The 20,000-nt window shown below is 42.2% G+C and overlaps 1 protein-coding gene and 1 long non-coding RNA gene across 3 annotated transcripts in view; one reads left to right on the top strand and one right to left on the bottom strand.

The window, feature by feature from the left end:
- The window catches only part of LOC112451409, a 46,916-nt gene that overhangs the window by 8,910 nt on the left and 18,006 nt on the right, over nucleotides 1–20,000 (top strand). Inside the window, exon 2 of the long non-coding RNA XR_003040227.2 lies at nucleotides 13,799–13,867. This is a non-coding gene — a long non-coding RNA (uncharacterized LOC112451409). The remainder of the gene's footprint in view (nucleotides 1–13,798; nucleotides 13,868–20,000) is intronic.
- Nucleotides 10,310–20,000, bottom strand: part of zdhhc1 (zinc finger DHHC-type containing 1) — a 33,179-nt gene continuing 23,488 nt past the window's right edge. For both annotated transcript variants that reach the window (XM_017436439.3, XM_017436438.3), the window contains exons 10-11: nucleotides 15,493–15,577; nucleotides 10,310–11,340 (exon numbers count right to left, since the gene is read on the bottom strand). In XM_017436439.3, coding sequence (XP_017291928.1) covers nucleotides 10,841–11,340; nucleotides 15,493–15,577 — 585 coding nt within the window. In that variant the 3' untranslated portion in view covers nucleotides 10,310–10,840. The remainder of the gene's footprint in view (nucleotides 11,341–15,492; nucleotides 15,578–20,000) is intronic.

Below are 20,000 nucleotides of genomic sequence, written 5' to 3'. Positions count from 1 at the left end.
GGTTACAGTTTGTGTTCAATATATCATAATTTAATGATTACTCTGGGGTTGGTAACCATCAGACTCACTGGTATCACAGCACTTTTTATTTTGGTTAATTGGCTTCCATCTTCTATAATCCATTTTAATGGTTTAAACAAAATAATGTCATTTTCAGGATCCATCCACTCAGTTACCTTTATACAATAAATATTTACTGGAGTCATTCAGTTATTCCTTAATCTGTAACTAATATAAATATGTAAAAAAAAAATCCTTAAATTTAAAGTACTGTGTTCATTTCTTGTGTCATTTCAGAAGGTTTGACTAAGCTGTGATTCTTTTCAAATTCATAAGTCTGAGATAAGGCTGTACATCCATCCATCTTCTTCTGCTTATCCGGGGTCGGGTCGTGGGGGTAGCAGCCTAAATATGGAGACCCAGACTTCCCTCTTCCCAGCCACTTGGGCCAGCTCCTCCGGGGGAATCCCAAGGTGTTACCAGGCCATCCAAGAAACATAGTCTCTTCAGCGTGTCCTGGGTCTTCCTCTGGGCCTCCTCCCGGTGGGACGTGCCCAGAACACCTCATCAGAGAGGTGTCAGGAGGCATCGTAACCAGATGCCCGAGCCACCTCAACTGGCTCCTCTCGACATGGAGAGAGGAGTCCCTCTCGGATAACCGAGCTTCTCAACCTATCTCTCAGGGACAGCCCAGACACCCTGTGGAGAAAACCCATTTCAGCAGCTTGTACTGTATTTGCAATCTTGTTCTTTTGATCACTACCCAAAGCTCGTGACCATAGATGAGGGTAGGAACGTAGATCGACCGGTAAATCGAGAGCTTCACCTTTTAACTCAGCTCTCTCTTCACCACGACAGACCGGTCCAGTGCCCGCTTCACTGCAGACGCTGCACCAATCCGCATGTCGATCTCCCGCTCCATTTTTCCCTCATTCGTGAACAAGACTCTGAGATACTATGGTCTGGGGTCTAAATGGCCGTTTTTGACTAATATTGCATTTACCCTTATATTTTCACCTTAAAAACTAATTGTCTTGCCTTATTTGGTATCCTTATTTTCAGCACAACCTAAGCTTTATGATTTTTCAGTGTTTGTTTCATTTTGACAAAATGCATTATCACAGTGGACCAAAAACTCACACAAAAAACAAAATCTGAGTTGGAAAAATATTGATGTTTTTACTATAAAATTCACAAAAATGTTGAACGAACCTTTTTTCTAACCTAAAATGAAAATCTATAGTGTACATTTTAAGAATTTGTACAAATTTAGCAGGAAAACAAGTTTAAATACATGTTTTACATCAAATTGTGGGCAATTTCCCAGGCATTTTTTACAACTATTTACAAAATGTGTCACAATGACTCCACCACAAGTTCTCTCCAACATCACAATGTCTCAGGTTTTTTTTTACAACTATTTACAGAATGGGTGTCGCAGTAGGTCTGCACAAAAATCATTTGTGCCATTCAGTAAAATGGTTCCTGTCAAGGAGAAGGCACAGTGGCACATCACAACTGTTGCATCTCCATGGAGTGTCCTTCCTGAGCTTGTCAACCTGGAGGCAGTGTCTGCACTGCAGTCTGCCTTTGTTGGCCTTTTGCCCAGCATTGATGGGCACAGGAATGCGTTCAGTTGCCCTGTTCTGTGGAACACCTGCCATGTCCACACCACAAAGCTGACTGGCCATCTACACATTGAAGTCTTTGTGTGCCATGGGAGCCACCCTTTTGGCTCTGCTCAACTCACGGTGTAGGATGTAGGTATTTGCTGAGGCAATGTCAATCAAATGCATAAACACAGTCTTGTACCAACGACGAGTTTTCCATTGTGCAGAATAGTATTGGATGAGCTGATCAGACAGGTCAACCCCACCCATATACTTGTTGTATTCCATGATTGGTGTGGGACATGGAATGTCTTTCACAATCCAGCCTTTCTCTCCATCCTTCACCCTCCTCTGCACTGTCTCACCTGAAAACGCAGGATGGATGGTCGAGGACACAGACACCCGTGTGTCCATCCACTTCACAAAGACCAGTGGGTCCTCTCTGATCCATCTCACCGATCCTCTTGCACTTTTCTTAGTGAGAGCATTTGGCCTCCCTCTAGGGCATCCTTTTCTACATTCCCTGTACGTACCACAAGCTCCAAACTTTTTGTGGGCTAGGTCAATAAACTGTGGGACAGGTGTAAAAATTGTACATGTAAATATGGTAGCCAGTGCCAAGATAAGATGGTTGAATAAGGCTCATGACCACATCATAAGACAGCCCATTCTCACTTGCAGTGTGAGTCTTGGGTCATGCCAGTTTTTTTCCTTTGTTGGCACCATCCTTTCATCAACTGCCAGCTCCCTCCTTGGTTGGTAATAAGCCTGGCAGGCATTGAGTATGTCATCATACACAGGCCTGAGTCGAAATAGTTTGTCGTAACCTGGCGTTCCCTTCTTTTTGTCATTTTTGACATCCTCTTGAGGATTACTTGGGTGTATGTTCCACATAATGGCCCTAAACCTGTCTCTTGACATAACCTTGGCTGGAGTTGGCACAGACAAAAAGTGATTTTGTCTCCAGTAGTTCTGGACACTTGACAGTTGCACCATGGACATATAGATCAGGAGACCCAAAAATTTATACAACTCATCTGTGTCTATTTCAGCCCATTTATATTTCTTCCCACTAGCTTGATTTTTTTGCAGCATGTCTGTTTGTGTTATCACAGATGGTCTTGACTGTATTTTGTTGTGCAAAAAACAAAAAAAAAAAGGTCTTTTGGACTGTGGGGGGACAGCAGATCTACCTGTACTCCTGGTGTTCTCCTAGGCTGAAAACGGCTTACAACAGGGACTGTGTCTGCGTCTTCTTCAGTGTTCCACTGCCCATCGCGTGTTTATGCTGCTGTCTCTGCTGCTGCCGCCTTAGCCAGCGGGGATCTTGATCTGGTCCGTCTTCGCTGCGCTCTCTGTGGCGCTTGCTGTGGTGTGGACCTCACCCCGACAGAGCGGGTGGGCATCTCCTCCTCCTCCTCCTCCTCCCCCTTGTCATCATCTTCCCCAAAGAAAATGGATGGATCATCTACCTGAAGATGAAAATTAGCTTGTATAATCTGGTGCAGTGTGCTTCTTTTCTGATTATAATATTTTACTGTACATATTCCATGCCAAATAAACACATAAAGAAAGAAACAAACCTCATTGTCAAAGTCAAACTCCGAGTCTGAATCGTCCACCGGCGCGCCATCTTCCTCTTCTTCTAACTCATAGAAGCACTTCAGAGCTTGCTCTGCAGTCATGTAACGACGACTCATTTTGACACACAGGCTAACAAAACTACCACAAACACTGCGCACACACTCACACACTCTAACTAACATACTTATATTCTAAAAAACTAATCGAAAACACTACTAGCAAAATCCAAAATGTCGACTACGCTCCGTTCTTGTCCGTTATGTTCCGTTCCCGTCTCGTCTCCAAACCTCTCTCTCAGAACCGCTCTCCTGCTCCCCGCCACCTTGCCGGCAAACGTTTTTCATTGGTTGCTTTGGAAATGTGGTGCATTTGAAGAAATCGGAGAAATGGGTGTCATGTTGCATTCAAGCACTTAATGGTCACAAAACGTTCACTAAATGGGCAGCAAATGCGTAAAAATGCGCACAAAATTACGGCGAAAATGATTCATCATAAATCTGGTTTTATTTGGAAGTGAAAAAAAACAAAACCAATATAAAAACACTACTTTTATAAAGTTTGAGGTCTGTGCTGTCCAACCCAGTTGAAATGAGAACTCAGTATGCTGCCATTTTTTTTTGCAGTAGCCCTTCAAATGCATCACGTCTATGACCACTCTGGAGCGGGCATCGACCTTAAAGGGTTAAACTCCTCCACTTGGGGCAGGACATCTTCCCTGATCCAGAGAAGGCACTCTACCCTTTTCCTGCTAAAGACCATGGCCTCGTATTTGGAGGCACTGATCCTCATCCCAGCTGCTTCGCACTCGGCTGCAAATCTTCTCCAGCGAAAGCTGTAGATCACGGCCTGATGAAGCCAACAGGACCACAGAGCAGAGACGCACTCCTAAGGTCACCAAAACGGATCCAATGGGGACCAAGCTCTGACAACGATCATATAGGGACCTAACAGCCCGCATCAAAGGGCCCGGCACCCCATACTACCGGAGCACCCCCCACAAGATTCTCAGAGGGACACGGTCAAACGCCTTCTCCAAGTCCACAAAATACATGTAGACTGGTTGGGCGAACTCCCATCCTCAAGGACCCTGCTGAGGGTGTAGAGCTGGTTAAGTGTTCCACGACCAGGACGAAAACCACACTGCTCTTCCTGAATCTGAAGTTTGACTATCCGACGGACCCTCCTCTCCAGAACCCCCGAATAAACCTTACCAGGGAGGCTTAAGATCGTGATCCCTCTGTAATTGGAACACACTCTCTGGTCCCCCTTTTTGAATAAGGGGACCACCACCCCAGTCTGCCAATCCAGGGGAACTCCCCCCCCCGAGGTCCACGCAATATTGCAGAGTTGCGTTAGCCAACACAACCCTACAACATCCAGAGCCTTAAAGAACTCCGGACGAATCTCATCCACCCCTGGAGCCTTGCCACCGAGGAGCTTTTTAACCACCTTGAAGCACACCACCCCCACTATAAACAGTGTTGGTGCTGCACCGCTTTCCCCTCCTGAGACGCCGTATGATGGACCAGAATCACCTCAAAGCCGTGCGGAAGTCTTTCTCCATGGCCTCTCCAAACTCCTACCATGCTTGAGTTTCCACCTCCCCCGGAACATGTTCTCCCGGAGGTGGGAGTAAAGCTCCGCCTGACAGGAGACTCCACCAGATGTTCCCAACAGACCCTTACAATACGTTTGGGCCTGCCAGGTCTGACCGGCATCCTCCCCCACCATCGGAGCCAACTCACCACCAGGTAGTGGTCAGTTGACAGCTCCGCCCCTCTCTTCACCCAAGTGTCCAAGACATGTAGCCACAGATTAGATGAAACGACAACAAAGTCGATCATTGAACTGCAACCTAGGGTGTCCTGGTGCCAAGAGCACATATGGACACCCATATGTTTGAACATGGTGTTCGTTTTGGACAATTCAGGATGAGCACAGAAGTCCAACAACAGAACACCGCTCGGGTTCAGATCAAGGGGGGCGTTCCTCCCAACCACACCCCTCCAGGTCTCACTGTCGATGCCCATGTGAGCGTTGAAGTCCCCCAGGAGGGGCATTTTCCAGTAACCCCTCCAAGGACTCCAAAAAGGGTGGGTAATCTAAACTGCTGTTTGGCGCATAAGCGCAAACAACAGTCAGGATCCGTCCCCCCACACCTTTTTGGGCTGTGCCCAGTTGGGCTCCATGGGTAAAAGCCTGGCCACCAGGCGCTCGTCAACGTGCCCCACCTTCAGGCCTGGCTCCAGAGTGTGGCCCCGGTGACCCGTGTCCGGGCAAGGGAACATTGTGTCCAATTCTGTTACTCATAATAAGGGGTCTTTGGGCTGCCCTTTGTCTGGCCCCTCACATAGGACCTGTCTGCCTTGGATAACCCTACTAGGGGCAGTTTGTAGTTGTGTTATTTTATCTGTGGCTGTATGTTTTGGACACTTGAGTGAAGAGGGGAGAAGAGCTGTCAACTAATTGCCAACTGGTCGTGAGTTGAATCAGATAGCAGGAATAGATGTGGGTCATGTGTGGGTCATGTTCTGCTTGTCTGTTGTTGAGGCAGCTGACCTGAGCTGTGGCCATAAGGTTGTTAGTGCCTCTGGTAGGCAGCCATCCTCAAACCCGGAAGTGGACACCCTAGGTGAGGGAGGCTGTATAGCTGAAGAAGGTTTCTTACTTGTTAGGTGGTAGAACAAAGCAGCTAAGGGGAACAGGCAGGGCAAGCAGGCTGCAGCCCTGGTTGTTGCTGAAGCAAAAGTTCAGGTGTAGGAGGAGTTTGGTGGGGCCTTGGATAGAGATTCTAGATGGGCTCTGAAAAGATTCTGGCAAACCATCAGGCAGCTGAGGAGAAGAAAGCAGCACTACCAACACTATGTGTAGTGGAGGTGGGGTACTGTTAACCTTAACCAGTGATCAGTTAAGGTCATCTATCAATGGAAGGAATAATTCAAGAACCTCAATCTCACCAGCACTTTTTTCATGGAGGGAGGTGAGCCTGGGGACTTTGGGGTGGGTCCCTCCATAACCAGAGCTAAGGTCACTGAGGTAGTTAAAAACCCCACAGCAGCAGGTCTCAGGGGGGGTGGACAAAATCTGCCCTGAGTTCCACAAGGCTGTGGATGTGGCTGGGCTATCTTGGTTGACACAACTTTGCAACATTGGATGGACATTGGGGGCGGTGCCACTGGATTGGCCGACTGTGGTGGTGATTCCCCTTTTCAAGATTATGTCAATCTGAGAGGAGATCCCAGGAGAGACCCAGGACATATTGGAGAGACTATGACACTCAGCTGACCTGGGAACACCTTGGAATTCTCCTGAAAGAGCTAGAAGAGGTGGCTGTGTAAAGAGAGGTCTGTGCCTCCCTGCTTAAGCTGCTGCCCCGCAATCCAACTCCAGAACAAGCAGTAGATAGACAGATGGATGATTCTCTTCATTCTGTTTCATCACTTTCATTCAACTCAACTCTTTTCAGTTCATTTTAGGTTGTTTATCAAAGATAGTTTAAAAGGCTAGACAGAGCCCTCTAGATAGCCCTCTGAGTCTCAAACTTCAGATGAACTCAGCCTCACCAACTCATTTCTCTAACTTTGAATTAACTTGTAAAATCACGTTGTTGAAGCGTGGTTCCTGCTAGTGAGCTTGCTGAAAGAATCTTTTTAGTCATAAATTTATTGCCTAGAGACAGATTAAAAGAGCCATAGTTGTTGATCTCAAAGGAATAAATAACAGCAGCCCAGTGTCTGTGTGGCAGGAAGCAGTCTCGTGTCAGTGGGTGTGTCAGTAGGAAGCAGCTGTTGGTGTCGGATGACATCATGTTGTCCCAGGTCTCCAAGACAACCTATGAGGACAGAGTCATGTGACAGATGAGGACCTAAGACTGTAACTTCAGCCTCTGTGAGGCTCCTGCTCCATCAAAATTGTTTATAGTTACAATATCAAACAAATGATTCTAATATTATTTTTATTAAAGGTGAAGGGGGAGCAATAATGTTTTTCCCCATGTCTGTGTGTGTCTGTACTGTTGGCAAAATGTCTCATAAATCAATAAACAATTTTAATGAAACTCGATTGGATGTGTACTAGTACACACGTTTTCTTTATACAGTTGTTTTCTACTGTTGCATTGTGCTGGTGGTACACTTCTTGGTTTTATCTGTGTATTTGGGGTCTGCTAGAATTCTACCTGAAACTGTTGACTAAGGCTGAGGTTAATTACAGTAAGAATATCGTTCATGTCAGCGGTAATGACACCCGGTTATGCTAACTAAAAGGCACTAAAGTGATTGTTGGTTTGGTGTGTATCTTTGCAAAACCAATGTCGGACTTCATAGTTTTCTCTGGATCCCAAATCTGACCAGCAATGACATGTTTAGCCACATATCGTCATTCAACTGCTGGCTATTCAGGTGGTGTCTGGCAATTAAAATGGGCTATGTAGATAATTGGAATGTGTTTTGGGCATCAGGTGGTGGTTAGAGATGTTGCCTGACAGGTTCGCCTCCCACCTGGGTCCTTTCTGTGTTGTTTGCATGTTCATTTCAACTCAGTTTATTTTTATATAGTCACAATTCAACTCAAATGTCATCTTAGAGCACTGTACAAAAACATTCACATACAATATAAAATGCCAATTAGTAAAAGTAGTCTATCTAAGGAAGCCAGCAGATTGCATTGAATCCTCTCGTTGTTTCAAACTCCCATCCTGAGCAGCATATTGGTGACAGTGGAAAGGAAGGTTTGCTAAGATTAACTAACCGTGGTGGCCATCTTGAATTAGGCTGGCTCCAAAAGGTAAACAGTAGTAGACATACATCCAATGATCATTTTCTACGAGTTTTATTAAAATATGTCCACTGATTCGCAAGATATTTTGCTAACAGACAAATGAACACAAACAGGTAAAATCAAAACCGCAGTCGAAGGCAAAAGGGAAATATTGACTTGAGGGAAGAGACACATCACAATGAGCCCAGTAATGCTGAGCTGGAGACAGGATGAGAAAAGGACCATCATGTTTCTTCTCTGCGTCCCTGCGCAGGACTCTGAGACCACTGGTTCAGTCGGATTCTCACCAACAGAATAAAACCATGAAAAATTATTAGTACAGAAGTCATTATAGAGAGGCAAAGGATGTTTCACATTTCATTTAACCTTCAGAACTAGAACTGGGCTTCCTAACATGTGTGTGCGTGTGAGATAGAGAGAGACAGCTCCCTCAAGTTCCTGTATAAACTTCCCACAATGTGTGTGTGGCATACTTTTTGCTGCCACTCCTTTGCGATTGTCGTTGTTATGATGTTGTTAAAGCTGGTTGCCAGGGCAATACCTTCTCACATCATGGAAGCATGATGACATGCAGTAACACACACACACACACAGATGATATCAGCCTGTCAAAATAAAAGCTTGGGGTGAAGCTGATGACTGATGAATTTAATTTATCAGCTTTAATGTGTCGCTCTGCCTTAGAGGTTAATGCAGTGTGTGCATGTATGATGGAAACAAACAGCTGCAACATAAAGATATATCACAGGATTATCAGATCAACTGTCAGGACATCAGTTTGTAATGTTACATGATCAGATGTGACACTGAGCATGCGCAGACCCACTGAAGCCACTGAGGCTGACACACACAAATGAGAACAGAATTTAGACTTGGTTCAGGTTTTCAGAGGAACTTTTTGAGCCCTCTGGAAAAGAAGCGTCTGGAGTTGCTTCCTGGTTCTACCAGGATGAGGAACCAGAATGTGAACTGCCTAAGGCTGCCGATTCTTGTGGCTCCAAACTAAAGACAACAAACAGAGTACTTGTCATACTTTATTGTTAGACAGGTGAAATGAGCTGAGAGGTGAACAAACAGATTTAAAAGAACAGTTCAAGACTGAGTAAAATCTTAATTTTATTATCTGCATAAACATGCTAAACATGTATGTTCCTGACAATATGTTAAGTGGATAGGTATGACAAATTTAAAGTGATTTTGTCAAATAGTTATCAGTAGTCAGAATCAACAAGGGCCTGTTTTTTGTTTTTTTGTTTTAACCTTTTTCCCTGCTTATAAAACAACTCATACTTAAAAGCAACACACTGGTGTGAAAGAACACTTTATTAGCTAATATTAAATCTCTACATCACTGCATGGCACTATTTGTTTAGTTTGCTGCCGTTTTCTCAACAGAACAATATTTGTGTTTCATCACAAATGTATTTATGCTGAACATAGATCGTTTATCATGATGGTGCTAAGGCTGAATGTATCAGTCTGCCTAATTAATGCATCTAGTCCGTCCAAACGTTTACTGAACTCCCAGCGAACTGATACATTCATCAGCTCTGCACACATACATTTACACAGTAATACGGATGTTTCTTTATTGAGAAAAACAAACGGTGTCATGAAAAAAAATGTGGTGGTCTAATATTAGCTAATGTAGAATTATTTCACACTGGTATGTAATTTTTGAAAAAACAAAAGAAAAAGAAGAGTTATTTTACAAGCCTGCAATCTTTTTAAAATTTGGCACTTGTTTAGCTAGCCATTAGGCTAGATGAAGACATTTGCCCCTTTTCTCTAAACTCCCTGCTCTATGACTGATGTCACAGCTGAAAAGGTGTTTACTACAAATATCTATTCAGCAGCACATCACTTCAAAAGATGACTGGAGTATCCCTTTCACAGAAAGCTGCTGCTGTGAATCATACCTGATCACCTTCATTGTTTAATGAATACATCTGAGCAGAAAAACTAAAGACTGAAGTCAGACATCTGAGAACACATCTGAGCAGAAAAACTAAGGCAGACTGAAATCAAACTGAACTGGTCTCACGTGAAGCTGCAGCTGTTAGCATAAAGACAGGAAACAGATCCACCTGAGAAGAAGCAGGAGCACCTGTATGACATCACCCAGAGGAAATAGGAAGAACATCTGTGATTGGCTGAAACTGAAAACTAAATAAAATCAGATGAAACATTCTAATAGGCTGAGCTGAGTACCTGATTGTTTCAAAATAAATGAACTGATTGATTAATCCAACTAAAAGGTTTAAAAACAAAAACAACTGGACTTCTAATTTGTAACTGAAAATGTTTCGCTTCTCATCCGAGGAGCTTTCTCAATTCAAAAAGCAGAGGGTGTGGAGTTCAAGCTTTTAAAGCTGAGATGTTATCTAAGCTAGATTCACATGCAGATTGTCCTCACTCTCCTCACAATAGAGACTCATTAGGGTCTTTGTTAGCCTGACTCACATATGGGGCACTCTGGTCTCATGAATGAAGATGTTGATTGGAGTGAAACTGATTGGGTATCAGGTTTAACGCTCCATTAGAGGTTTCTGAAAGCTGAAATCTGAGACCTCCTCCTCTGTTTAAAGAATTTACAAAACGGAGGAGGTGGTCTCAGATTTCAGAAAGGATTAGTGCTTCTCCTGAGTTTATGATGGAGGAGGCAATGACACACAGATATACAGACATACATACTCACATGAACACCCCCCCCACACACACACACACACACACACAAACACACACAGACAGACAGACACAGGAAGTCACTTTGGCTTTCAAAGTAAAAAATTAAGAAATAAATAGAAATAGAAACACTTAAGACTAAAAGTCTGATCACAGAAAGATGAGCTGGCAGTTGTCTCAGGTCACTGCTCCATCCAGGAGCCTGTCCCTGAGCCCATAGATGTCCGAGATAAAGATCTGGGCCCGAGTCCATGTCTGAACCCAGTCTGTGTCCTCCCTAGACTGAAACTATTCTCCCACGGGTCAGTGATGTCTCCGCTGGCCCGACTGACAAACACAGAGGGTGGATGAGCGAACGCTATCTCAAACCTCAGCTCTGCTTGAGAGATGGGGGCCTTCCTCTTAGTCCTGGGGAGGGGGGAGCGCTGGGGAAACGCCTGGACAGGCCTGTGTGACAATGTGGCAGCGTCTCCAGCAGCAGCAGAGGATGAAGAGCCCAGCTTGGCCAGCGCAACTGGGATCTCTTCCAGAGACTCTGCAGAATCTGAGTTGTACGCTGCAGGAGGGGCGGCGGCTTGAATGGGGCCTGAGGCAGAGACCAAAGGAGGCAGGGAGACCCTCAAGGGGAATGCTGGGAAAGGTAGCCGCTGACCCAGAGACACTGTTGACACACCACTGGATTCTGTGGGAAGAAAACAGGACAATAGACAGAAGAAGTTACAAAATCTGATTGTTGAGTTTTTTTAAATGTTCCTGAGCAGCATAGTGATTGAAGGAACAGATGGACTTTACATCTGCTACACTGTTATACAATACATACAGGCTCAAATATACCCATACATTCACCTACATTTGTTTATAAATAGTGCCTAAGATTCTATATTGTCTTTTAAATTGAAAAGGACAAGGCCTTTAACTTCTTGTTAGTGATCATGATTGACTGGAGCTGGTCGTTTCTCTTTGCCAACATAAAAAAAGGATTTGTTTGACAGCACTCAAATAAAAGGAAATTGGTTTGGATGTTCAGGAACACCCAGAAACCACCGAAATGCAAGCCTGCTTATGAACTGGAAGCTGCTGGAAACCCCAGTGTTCCTGTACACTGAAACCAGTTTTATATCACCATGGACTGAGAGGGTGCTGATCAAAAAAGAACGCACAAAAACCACACCTTCAAGCTGGACTGAAACCTGCAGCTGTCCACATAGACAAGACGTGCTGTTTGGACACAAAGACAAGAAGGATGTTTGGAGGAGTCAAGGTTAGGCTTTCAGACCTAAGAACACTGTATCAACTGTCAAGCATAGTGGTGGTAGCATCATGCTGTGGTATTGGTGCACAAAGTGAATGGAATAATAAAGAACAACAACTGCTTCCAAATTCTTCAATTTTACCTCAAATCAACAGCTGTACCGTTGACAATTGGACATAATTGAGTGTTCCAACAGGACAATGATCGCGTCAGCATGGGCGGCAGTGACTCAGGAAGTAAGGGTTTGTCCTGCAACCGGAGGGTTGCCAGTTTTTTAATGAAGCAATAATTTATGACATATAATAGACCATGTACTTGCTAAACACTTTCACTCTGCAAATAAACATCACAGCTTAGTCTGAACTCATTGCAACAAAACTTTTTTCTACAAATTTTTTATGTTTCTTTGTTTCATAAAGAAAAGTATTTAATAAAAGACATAAGCTGGTAAGCACTGGTTAGCAAGTGAACTGTACACTGCTTGCCTAAGCCAGGGATGTGGGAAAAACTGTCTGATAAATAAAATGAAGGTTTCACATGAAGTTTTTGATTCATGGTGCATTTTAGGACCCCCACTTAGGACCGTTTACCATTTCTTTGTTCCAGGAGTTTCACAGAACTAGTCCTAAAGCCTCCAGGACTTCTAGTGTGAGTGGAAATGATGCCCAGCCATGAACCATAATAAAATTCACAAATTAGGAGCATGTGTTTAGAGACACTCCAGCAGCACTACTGATTTGGACATGTTTGTGAACATGTGTGAAGCAGATCTGTGCATGCCGTATTTGAGCTCTGAAACACTGACGTTAACATAAAAAAACTAAAAGGTCTAGCATTCCTTGAAAGAATGCATATCACTTGCCTCCTTTTATGCCAGAGTTTTAGACTAAGATTGTCTTATGAAGAGAAATGGTGGAGTTGCTACAGTTTTGGTCAAACCTTGTAAATTATGTTGTGCGATGTCATGCGATATTGTGAGACCAATTAGTGAAAGCCACAGTTTTAAACAAAGATTTTGTGTGATCTGTTTGTGCTCAGGCTGCGTGTTCAGAACTCCCAGCTACTACCACACCAAAATCTAGCTTAACATCTATAAAACTGGCTGAGTTATAGCCATTCTTGTGTCTCCTAATGTCAGTTGGCTGTGGCAGCCAACTTTAATGGGGTTGACTTCTAAAGTTATTTAGTCGTTTATGTACATTGTATGAGTACTTTCTGGTAGTTTTATTAAAATCTGTCTCGTGGTTCATGAGATATTTGGCTACCAGACAGATGAACAAACACACGTACATAGGTATGGGCAAAACATTTGCATCTCTCATCTTTGGAAGCGAGTGATAATGATGATTGGTTTTTGAAGAAAGATCCCAGTTAAGATTGTAGGCTATCAAATGAGTTTCTACAGTTTAGAACAATGTCCATTGAACAAATGGGGATGAAACTGTTTTAAATTAGATTAGATTTTATGATGTACTGTTTGTGAATGTTTTTGTGCAATGCCCTGAGATGAACTTTGTTGTTAATTGGCGCTGTATAAATAAACTGAATTAAAACAATCAGCAGAGGTACTGCATAGATCTGAAAAATAAGTGTCTAACAGATTCTCAGAGGTTTTTAAAAAAGACTGTCTGACCAATCACTGACGATTCTCAACACACAGCTGGAGAGGACATGTAAGTTTTATTTTCAGTTTCAGTTAAATGATGCTCTGCATCTGCTCTGCTCTGCATCATTTAACCTTCCTACTGTAAATATTTTTAATTTATGACCAAACTTTCCTCACATGACTGATTGTTTTAGCTCTTTAGCTTAAATCACAAGACTGTGGCTTCAGGTTGCCACCTGGTTACAGTTTGTGTGAGACTTGTTTGTGTGTGTCATCCTGCAGGTACCCAGAGACCAGATGGCTGCTGTCCTCAGAGGGACACACCAGCTTCATTATGAAACTAAACACAAGGTTGGTTCCAACATATTTTCCATCTGGACTTTTCCAGCCTTAAATTTTCAGATTTTTCAACATCAAAACATCTGTTAATTTACTGTTTGTATAACCCCAGTTCTGAGTAAATTAGGATGTTGTGTAAAATATAAATAAAACAAAATGCAATAACCTGCAAATCTCATAAACCCATATTCCCGTGACAATGGAACATAGTAATCATATCAAATGTTTAAACTAATAAGTAAAAAGAAAAAAATAAGCTAATTTTATATGGCAACACATCTCAAATAAGTTGGGACAGAGGCAAAAAAAAATAAAAGTAAGTGGTACGAATAAGAAACAGCTGGAGAAGCATTTTGCAGGTAATTAGATTGATTGGCAACACCTCATCCACCTTAAAGCATGGTGAGAGTTGGTGCCTGACTCTCTGGTGAGTGCGGTGAATGAAAGTTGAGCTGGGATCAGAGGTTCCATCAATCCCAGTCTGCTCCTTTGTGACAGCCATATCTCACCATCACAGACAACAGATGTTCCTAAGTTGCAAAAGTGTTTTCCTGATATGTTCTTCCCCCTGCTAGGATGTGCAAAATCTCTTACATCATGTTGAGACATTCCCAGGGATAACAGTGCACCCACGGTTGCCAGAACACAAACAAAAAGTAGTTCTGAAAGATTTTAAATCTATGCTGGAAATGGGAGTAATAGAAGGGTCACACAGCTCTTGGTGTAGCCCTATTGTTCTTGTACGTAAGAAGGATGAATGTATGGTTCCACATGGACTACAGAAAGATCATTGAGGTTTTACTTTTTGATGCTGTCTACTTGGATGATGTTATCATCCACAGTAACACCTGGGCAGGGCAAGTGTAGCGAGTGGCTGAGGTGCTCGAGTCACTGAGGCAGGCAGGGCTCACAACCAACACAAAGAAGTGCATAGTTGGACAGAGGGAAGTACAGTATTTGGGGAATCCCTTGGGGTGTGAGTTGGTGAGGTTAAGAAGGCTCTCTGTGGGGAACCACTACTTCAACACCAAATCTCTGTCTTATTATCCTGCAGACCAATGCGTTAAGTTGTTTTGTCCCAACAGGTCATCAATAATTGCTTTTGGAAAAGACTATTGCAGTCCTGCCTTTGTTCAAGGAGTTAACATTAAAAGTACACTTCTCTGATTTTCAAACACATTTTCCAAGTAATTCTAAGAGATGTAATAGCAATTATTAGTAATGTATCAGTACTTGGTATTGGCAAGTGCGCCAGTGTAAGTACCTGTACTCAGTTTGAAAAAATGTGGTACCGGTGTATCCCTGGTTTATAGGATTGCTGGAGAATTTCTTAAAAAAAGACATTGATGTGAACTGGATCAGTTGATTACCAAGAATATTTATACCTGACCTGCCTGAATGTTTTAAATCTGGTCTGATTGGAGTTGGTCTGCTAGAAAGTTAAATTTAAAGGGACAGTATTTTTATAAAGTGTAAGATCTAAATAAATATTGGACTGAATCATGTCTCAGATCTAAAGCTGGGATTCCAAACACTCTTTGGAATAAGCTTCTCAGTCCCTTAAAAAAAAATTAACAAATAAATCACATTGAGTCTACAAGAATCTTCAGGAAAGCAGAGGACAGGTGAGAAAGTACCTGAGGGCGGGGCTACAGTCAGGCATCGCTCTCTGGTCACCTCTGCTGGAACTCGGTGCACCTTTCTCTTCTTTTTCTTCTTCTTCTGTAAAAAAAACAAAAACAGGGAAGATAATCCAGCTACCTCAGCACATTACTGCCCTCAATAACCAATCAGGAGCCTGCATCCTGCTGTAAAATATTTAACCTGATTTAAGAACACCACTTAACAATGAAGGTATCATTACAAAGAATTTATTAATGCTTTGTTAATATGGTATTCATGAGTTTGTGAACACTTCAGAAAATATTAATAAACATTTATAAAATTATTGTTAAACACTTCATTAATTGAAGCAGGCTCACTATTTGGCAGTCAGGTACAACTTTCTTTAAAAAGTTTTGGAAAATTTGACATCCAGATGGGGTTCATTAAAGTGAAATTGTTTTTATATAAACAAAATGAAGAGCTTAATAAATCTTTTAGTCTTGAGAGAGGAATGTGACAGGGGTGACAGGGGTATCCTATCTCATCCTTTTATTTTTTAACTATTTATTATTTATTTTAGTCCTTGGCTCAATTAATAAGACAAATCAAAGGAGTCAGAGGCACTGAGGTAGCAGGGTTGAACAAAAAGTGGCGCTGTTTGTTGAAGACATTCTTGTCTTTTCGAGGGATTAAAAATTCTTTATTGATTTAATGACACTTTTGGTCCAGTTTGGGGAGGTATCAGGATACATGCAAAATATTTCTAAAACAAAAGGTGTTAAGTTTAAATTTCATAGCCTTGAGAAATTTAGGGACAGGTTTATCTAAAATCTCATCCCCTTTTTCAATCTGAGCTCAAGGATAACAGCATTGAAGATCAATATTCTCCCTTGTCTCCTCTATGTTTTTTATACTCTCCCACTAGAGTTAAAAGATAATCAATTTAAAGAATCGGATAAATGGATTTCTAGTTTTAATTGTCAGGGTAAGCAACCACGACCAAAATATAAAGTTCTCCAGATAGAAAAGGAGAAGGGGGCACTGAACCTCCCTTGTCTGAGGGATTACTTTTATACCACAAATTTTCTCAACGAGAAGACAGGGTTTGGGGGAACCCTCTTGTCCAGACGGGACATTTTTCTCCGGATACACAATGGACTCCTGGCAGGAGTGGAGAATTGTGTGTTTGTCGATACTGTCAGTTGTAGATGTCGAAGATGTGTACACAATTGGATTTTTTAAACAGGCTTTCTGCTTTTTGGAGTTGGCAGTTACCTGGCATATCGAGAAATTCGGAAAACCTCGACAGCTATTCTGGTCACTGTGAGGCTGCCAGGCATGTGTGATGGGATCTGCGAACAACACTCAGACTTGGACTCGGGGATGAAATGGGATAAATCTTGGAGAAAGTTGTTCGCTCGGATCTGGCGGAATAGACCTGGAATTTAACTGTTTGGATTCACCATTGAGAAACACCAGCAAGACTTTGAAGGCAGACGGAAAATAAAAGTCGGGCTGACCCAAAACAATTATTGTTATGTGAATCTGGCTCCCTCGTGCTGGCCTTGTTGGCCAGCTATCTTCAATTCCTCCTGAATTTTATGTAAATAAGATGCTCTGCCCCCTCCCTTGCCTGAGGACATCTGTGGATATGCTCTGGGATGTTTGATAAACATTCCATCATATTATCAAAGACAATGGCCTCTGTGACGTGATTCATGGACTTATCTGCAAACACACACATTCATAAAGACACTACACCGACCTCCACCATCTCTGCTTGTCTCTTCATGTGTCACTCTGCTTGCTATCTGGACCTGGACCTATCTGAATTACTACATCGGCTGTTTTAGTGGCCCACTAGTACCATTTAGAAATTCGGTACTGTTTAGTTTAGCTTTATCTTCCTGTACACTTAGTTTAGTTCTGTACATTTAGTCATGCTTAGATCTGTTTAGTTTAGCTACTATTTTTGACTGTCTTAGCTCATGCTTAGATATGTCTGGTTTTACTTCGGCTGTATAGCGGGCCTGGGGTACTTTTAGATAGTTCGGTACCGTTAGTTTTAGTTTTAGCATTGTCATGTTTTAGATTATTTAGCCTTCTTGTACACTTAGCTTAGTTACTGTACAATTAGTTATCATATTCACTGTTAGCTAGATTATTCGTGCCTTGGTTTAGTAATATCATGTTTTAGTAGTTTAGTTATCCTGTACCTTGTTAGCATTGTCATGTTTTAGCTTAGTTATCTTGTCATGTTCTGTAACTCTGTTTGTAATTTTGTTCTTGTGTTGTAAAGCACTTTGAGTCGCCTCGTGCTGAAAAGTGCTATATAAATAAATGTACCTACCTACCTACCTACATGCGAGGACCCCATTCAGATGTGCCACTAACATCTGGATAATGCCAAATACAAGTGTGAATGTCCTCAATCAGCATCAAAAACGTCTTAATTCAGAAAGGGTGGTCTGGACCTTGTGTGGCTTTTTTTCTCCTCTGCTTCTGTTAGTCTACCCTTATCAAATAGATTTATCTTATTAATGCTTCTCTAAGAGGAAAACTTATTCATATTTAAATGGTCTATTAGGACCTGTTATCACTGTAGCAACCTCACATTTTTCCTCTTAGATGAATGTTTTTATCCAAGTTAAAAAATAGACTTTAAAGTACTATCATTATCATTATATCAACCATTCTGTTGAAGTCTATTTATGTTTAAATGGTCTATTAGGTTATACATCACTGAGCGACTTACAGATTGTTAGCTGACTTAAAATTACCTGTCATAGTTATACCAATCTTGCTATTAGCTAGAGTTACTTAACTGATGTTTTTATTTCTGTAATTGCTTTTTGATTAGTATTCTTGATATTTTTAAATGGTTCCTCTTTGAGGAAAGTTTATTCATGTTTGTTAGTTTACTCAAATTACCTGTTATAGTTATACCAAACTTGTTATACCAAAAAATGCTTGATTTCGTGGGGCATTTTCCTAAAAGTTGCAATGAAAAGTTGTGATTTTTTTAACTAGAATCAATAAAAAAAAACATAACTTTTAATATATAAACCAAAAATACTTACTAGTTTTGTAAGATAATTACCAAAAAACATTGACATTATCGAAAGGTGCTTTATTTGCCAACTTTGATAGCTTATAAACTGACATTCATGACCATTTCTGAATTGTCCCTCATCTGCAGCTCTCCTCACAGGTTTTGCAGACACAAAGTGTTTGTCGATGGATGACTTCGATAATTACATTGCAGGACGTGCAAAACAGCTTCCCCCCACTCTCATGCAGCTGGGTAGGAAACTGGTTTGCGACCGCAGTGAAGTTAGTTTTAAGTTGGATATTGGACATTCGCGCTCCGTGGAGTTAGCGGCGTCTAGCTCACGGCTGACTTGAAACAGGAGCGCTAATGTCGACCAGTCGTTCTCTGCCGGACCCTTCTCTCTCGCGCAGTGATTCACTTAGAGACGGCTAAGTCAGCCGTGAGCTAGACGCCGCTAACTCTGTGGAGCGCGAATATCCAATATCCAATATCGGTGTTTTGCGTGGTCCTTTGCTGAAATCTTTGTGGGCAAATGTGAAGCATTAGCACACATTTAGGCTTTGGTCGCTGCTTCTGCATGCTCCCGGCATTCTGATGTTAACAGGATGTGACGTCAAATCTCTTCTTCGTAAGTTATTTGTATTCCACACTACACAAACCCACAAAGAAGAGACTAGACCGCAGAAACGGTGGCAAATCACTTCAGAAACAATAAATATTGGGTTAAAGTTGCGAGAAAGTTGTGGTGTTTTGGACAAAGTTGCAAAAAGTTGCGATTTCGCGGGGTTTGCTTAATTTTGCGTTAATAGTTGAGATTGCAACATCGCAAAATCCTGGAGGGTCTGTACTATTAGCTAAGATTACCTGATTGATGTTTTTTTATTTCTGTATTTGATTCTGTTGTTGTTTCTGTGTTGTAAAGCACTTTGGATCGCCTTGCTGCTAAAAAGTGCTATATAAATAAATTTCACTTCACTTCACTACTGGAAAAATATTGTAAGATATTTCAAAGCCCTATACCGGGGGTTGGCAACCCGCGACTCTAGAGCCGCATGCGGCTCTTTGGCACTGCCCTAACGGCTTCCTGGAGCTTTTTCAAAAATGTTTGAAAATGGAAAAAGATGGGGAGAGAAATATATTTTTTGTTTTAATATACAGTATGCCTCTTTTACACGAACCCTAATTCAGAAGTCCCGCTCTACTCTGCTCTACTCGGCTTGGCTCGATAAAGAATGCATCCTGTTCACACCGGCCAGTTTGGTCAGTAGCGGAGGAACGCCTCCCTGTGTTGCGGGGGGCGGGGCCACGACACAGGGCGTGCACTACTGAAACTTAGCGCAAGTTGTGTAAACAACAAAAGCACTATAGACAATGTTGGCCCTGTGTTGTTGCTGTTTTTTAAACTTATGGGGATTCTCCTGAGACTTCAGGAAGAGAGGCGCAGTGGAAGAAATGCTCTGGATGCCGCGATTGTTGCACAAAGTAGGA

Source organism: Kryptolebias marmoratus, linkage group LG15, assembly GCF_001649575.2.
Source record: "Kryptolebias marmoratus isolate JLee-2015 linkage group LG15, ASM164957v2, whole genome shotgun sequence".
NCBI lineage: Eukaryota > Metazoa > Chordata > Actinopteri > Cyprinodontiformes > Rivulidae > Kryptolebias > Kryptolebias marmoratus.
Note: the sequence above shows the minus strand (reverse complement) of the source record. Positions and strands in the feature narration are given on the sequence as shown.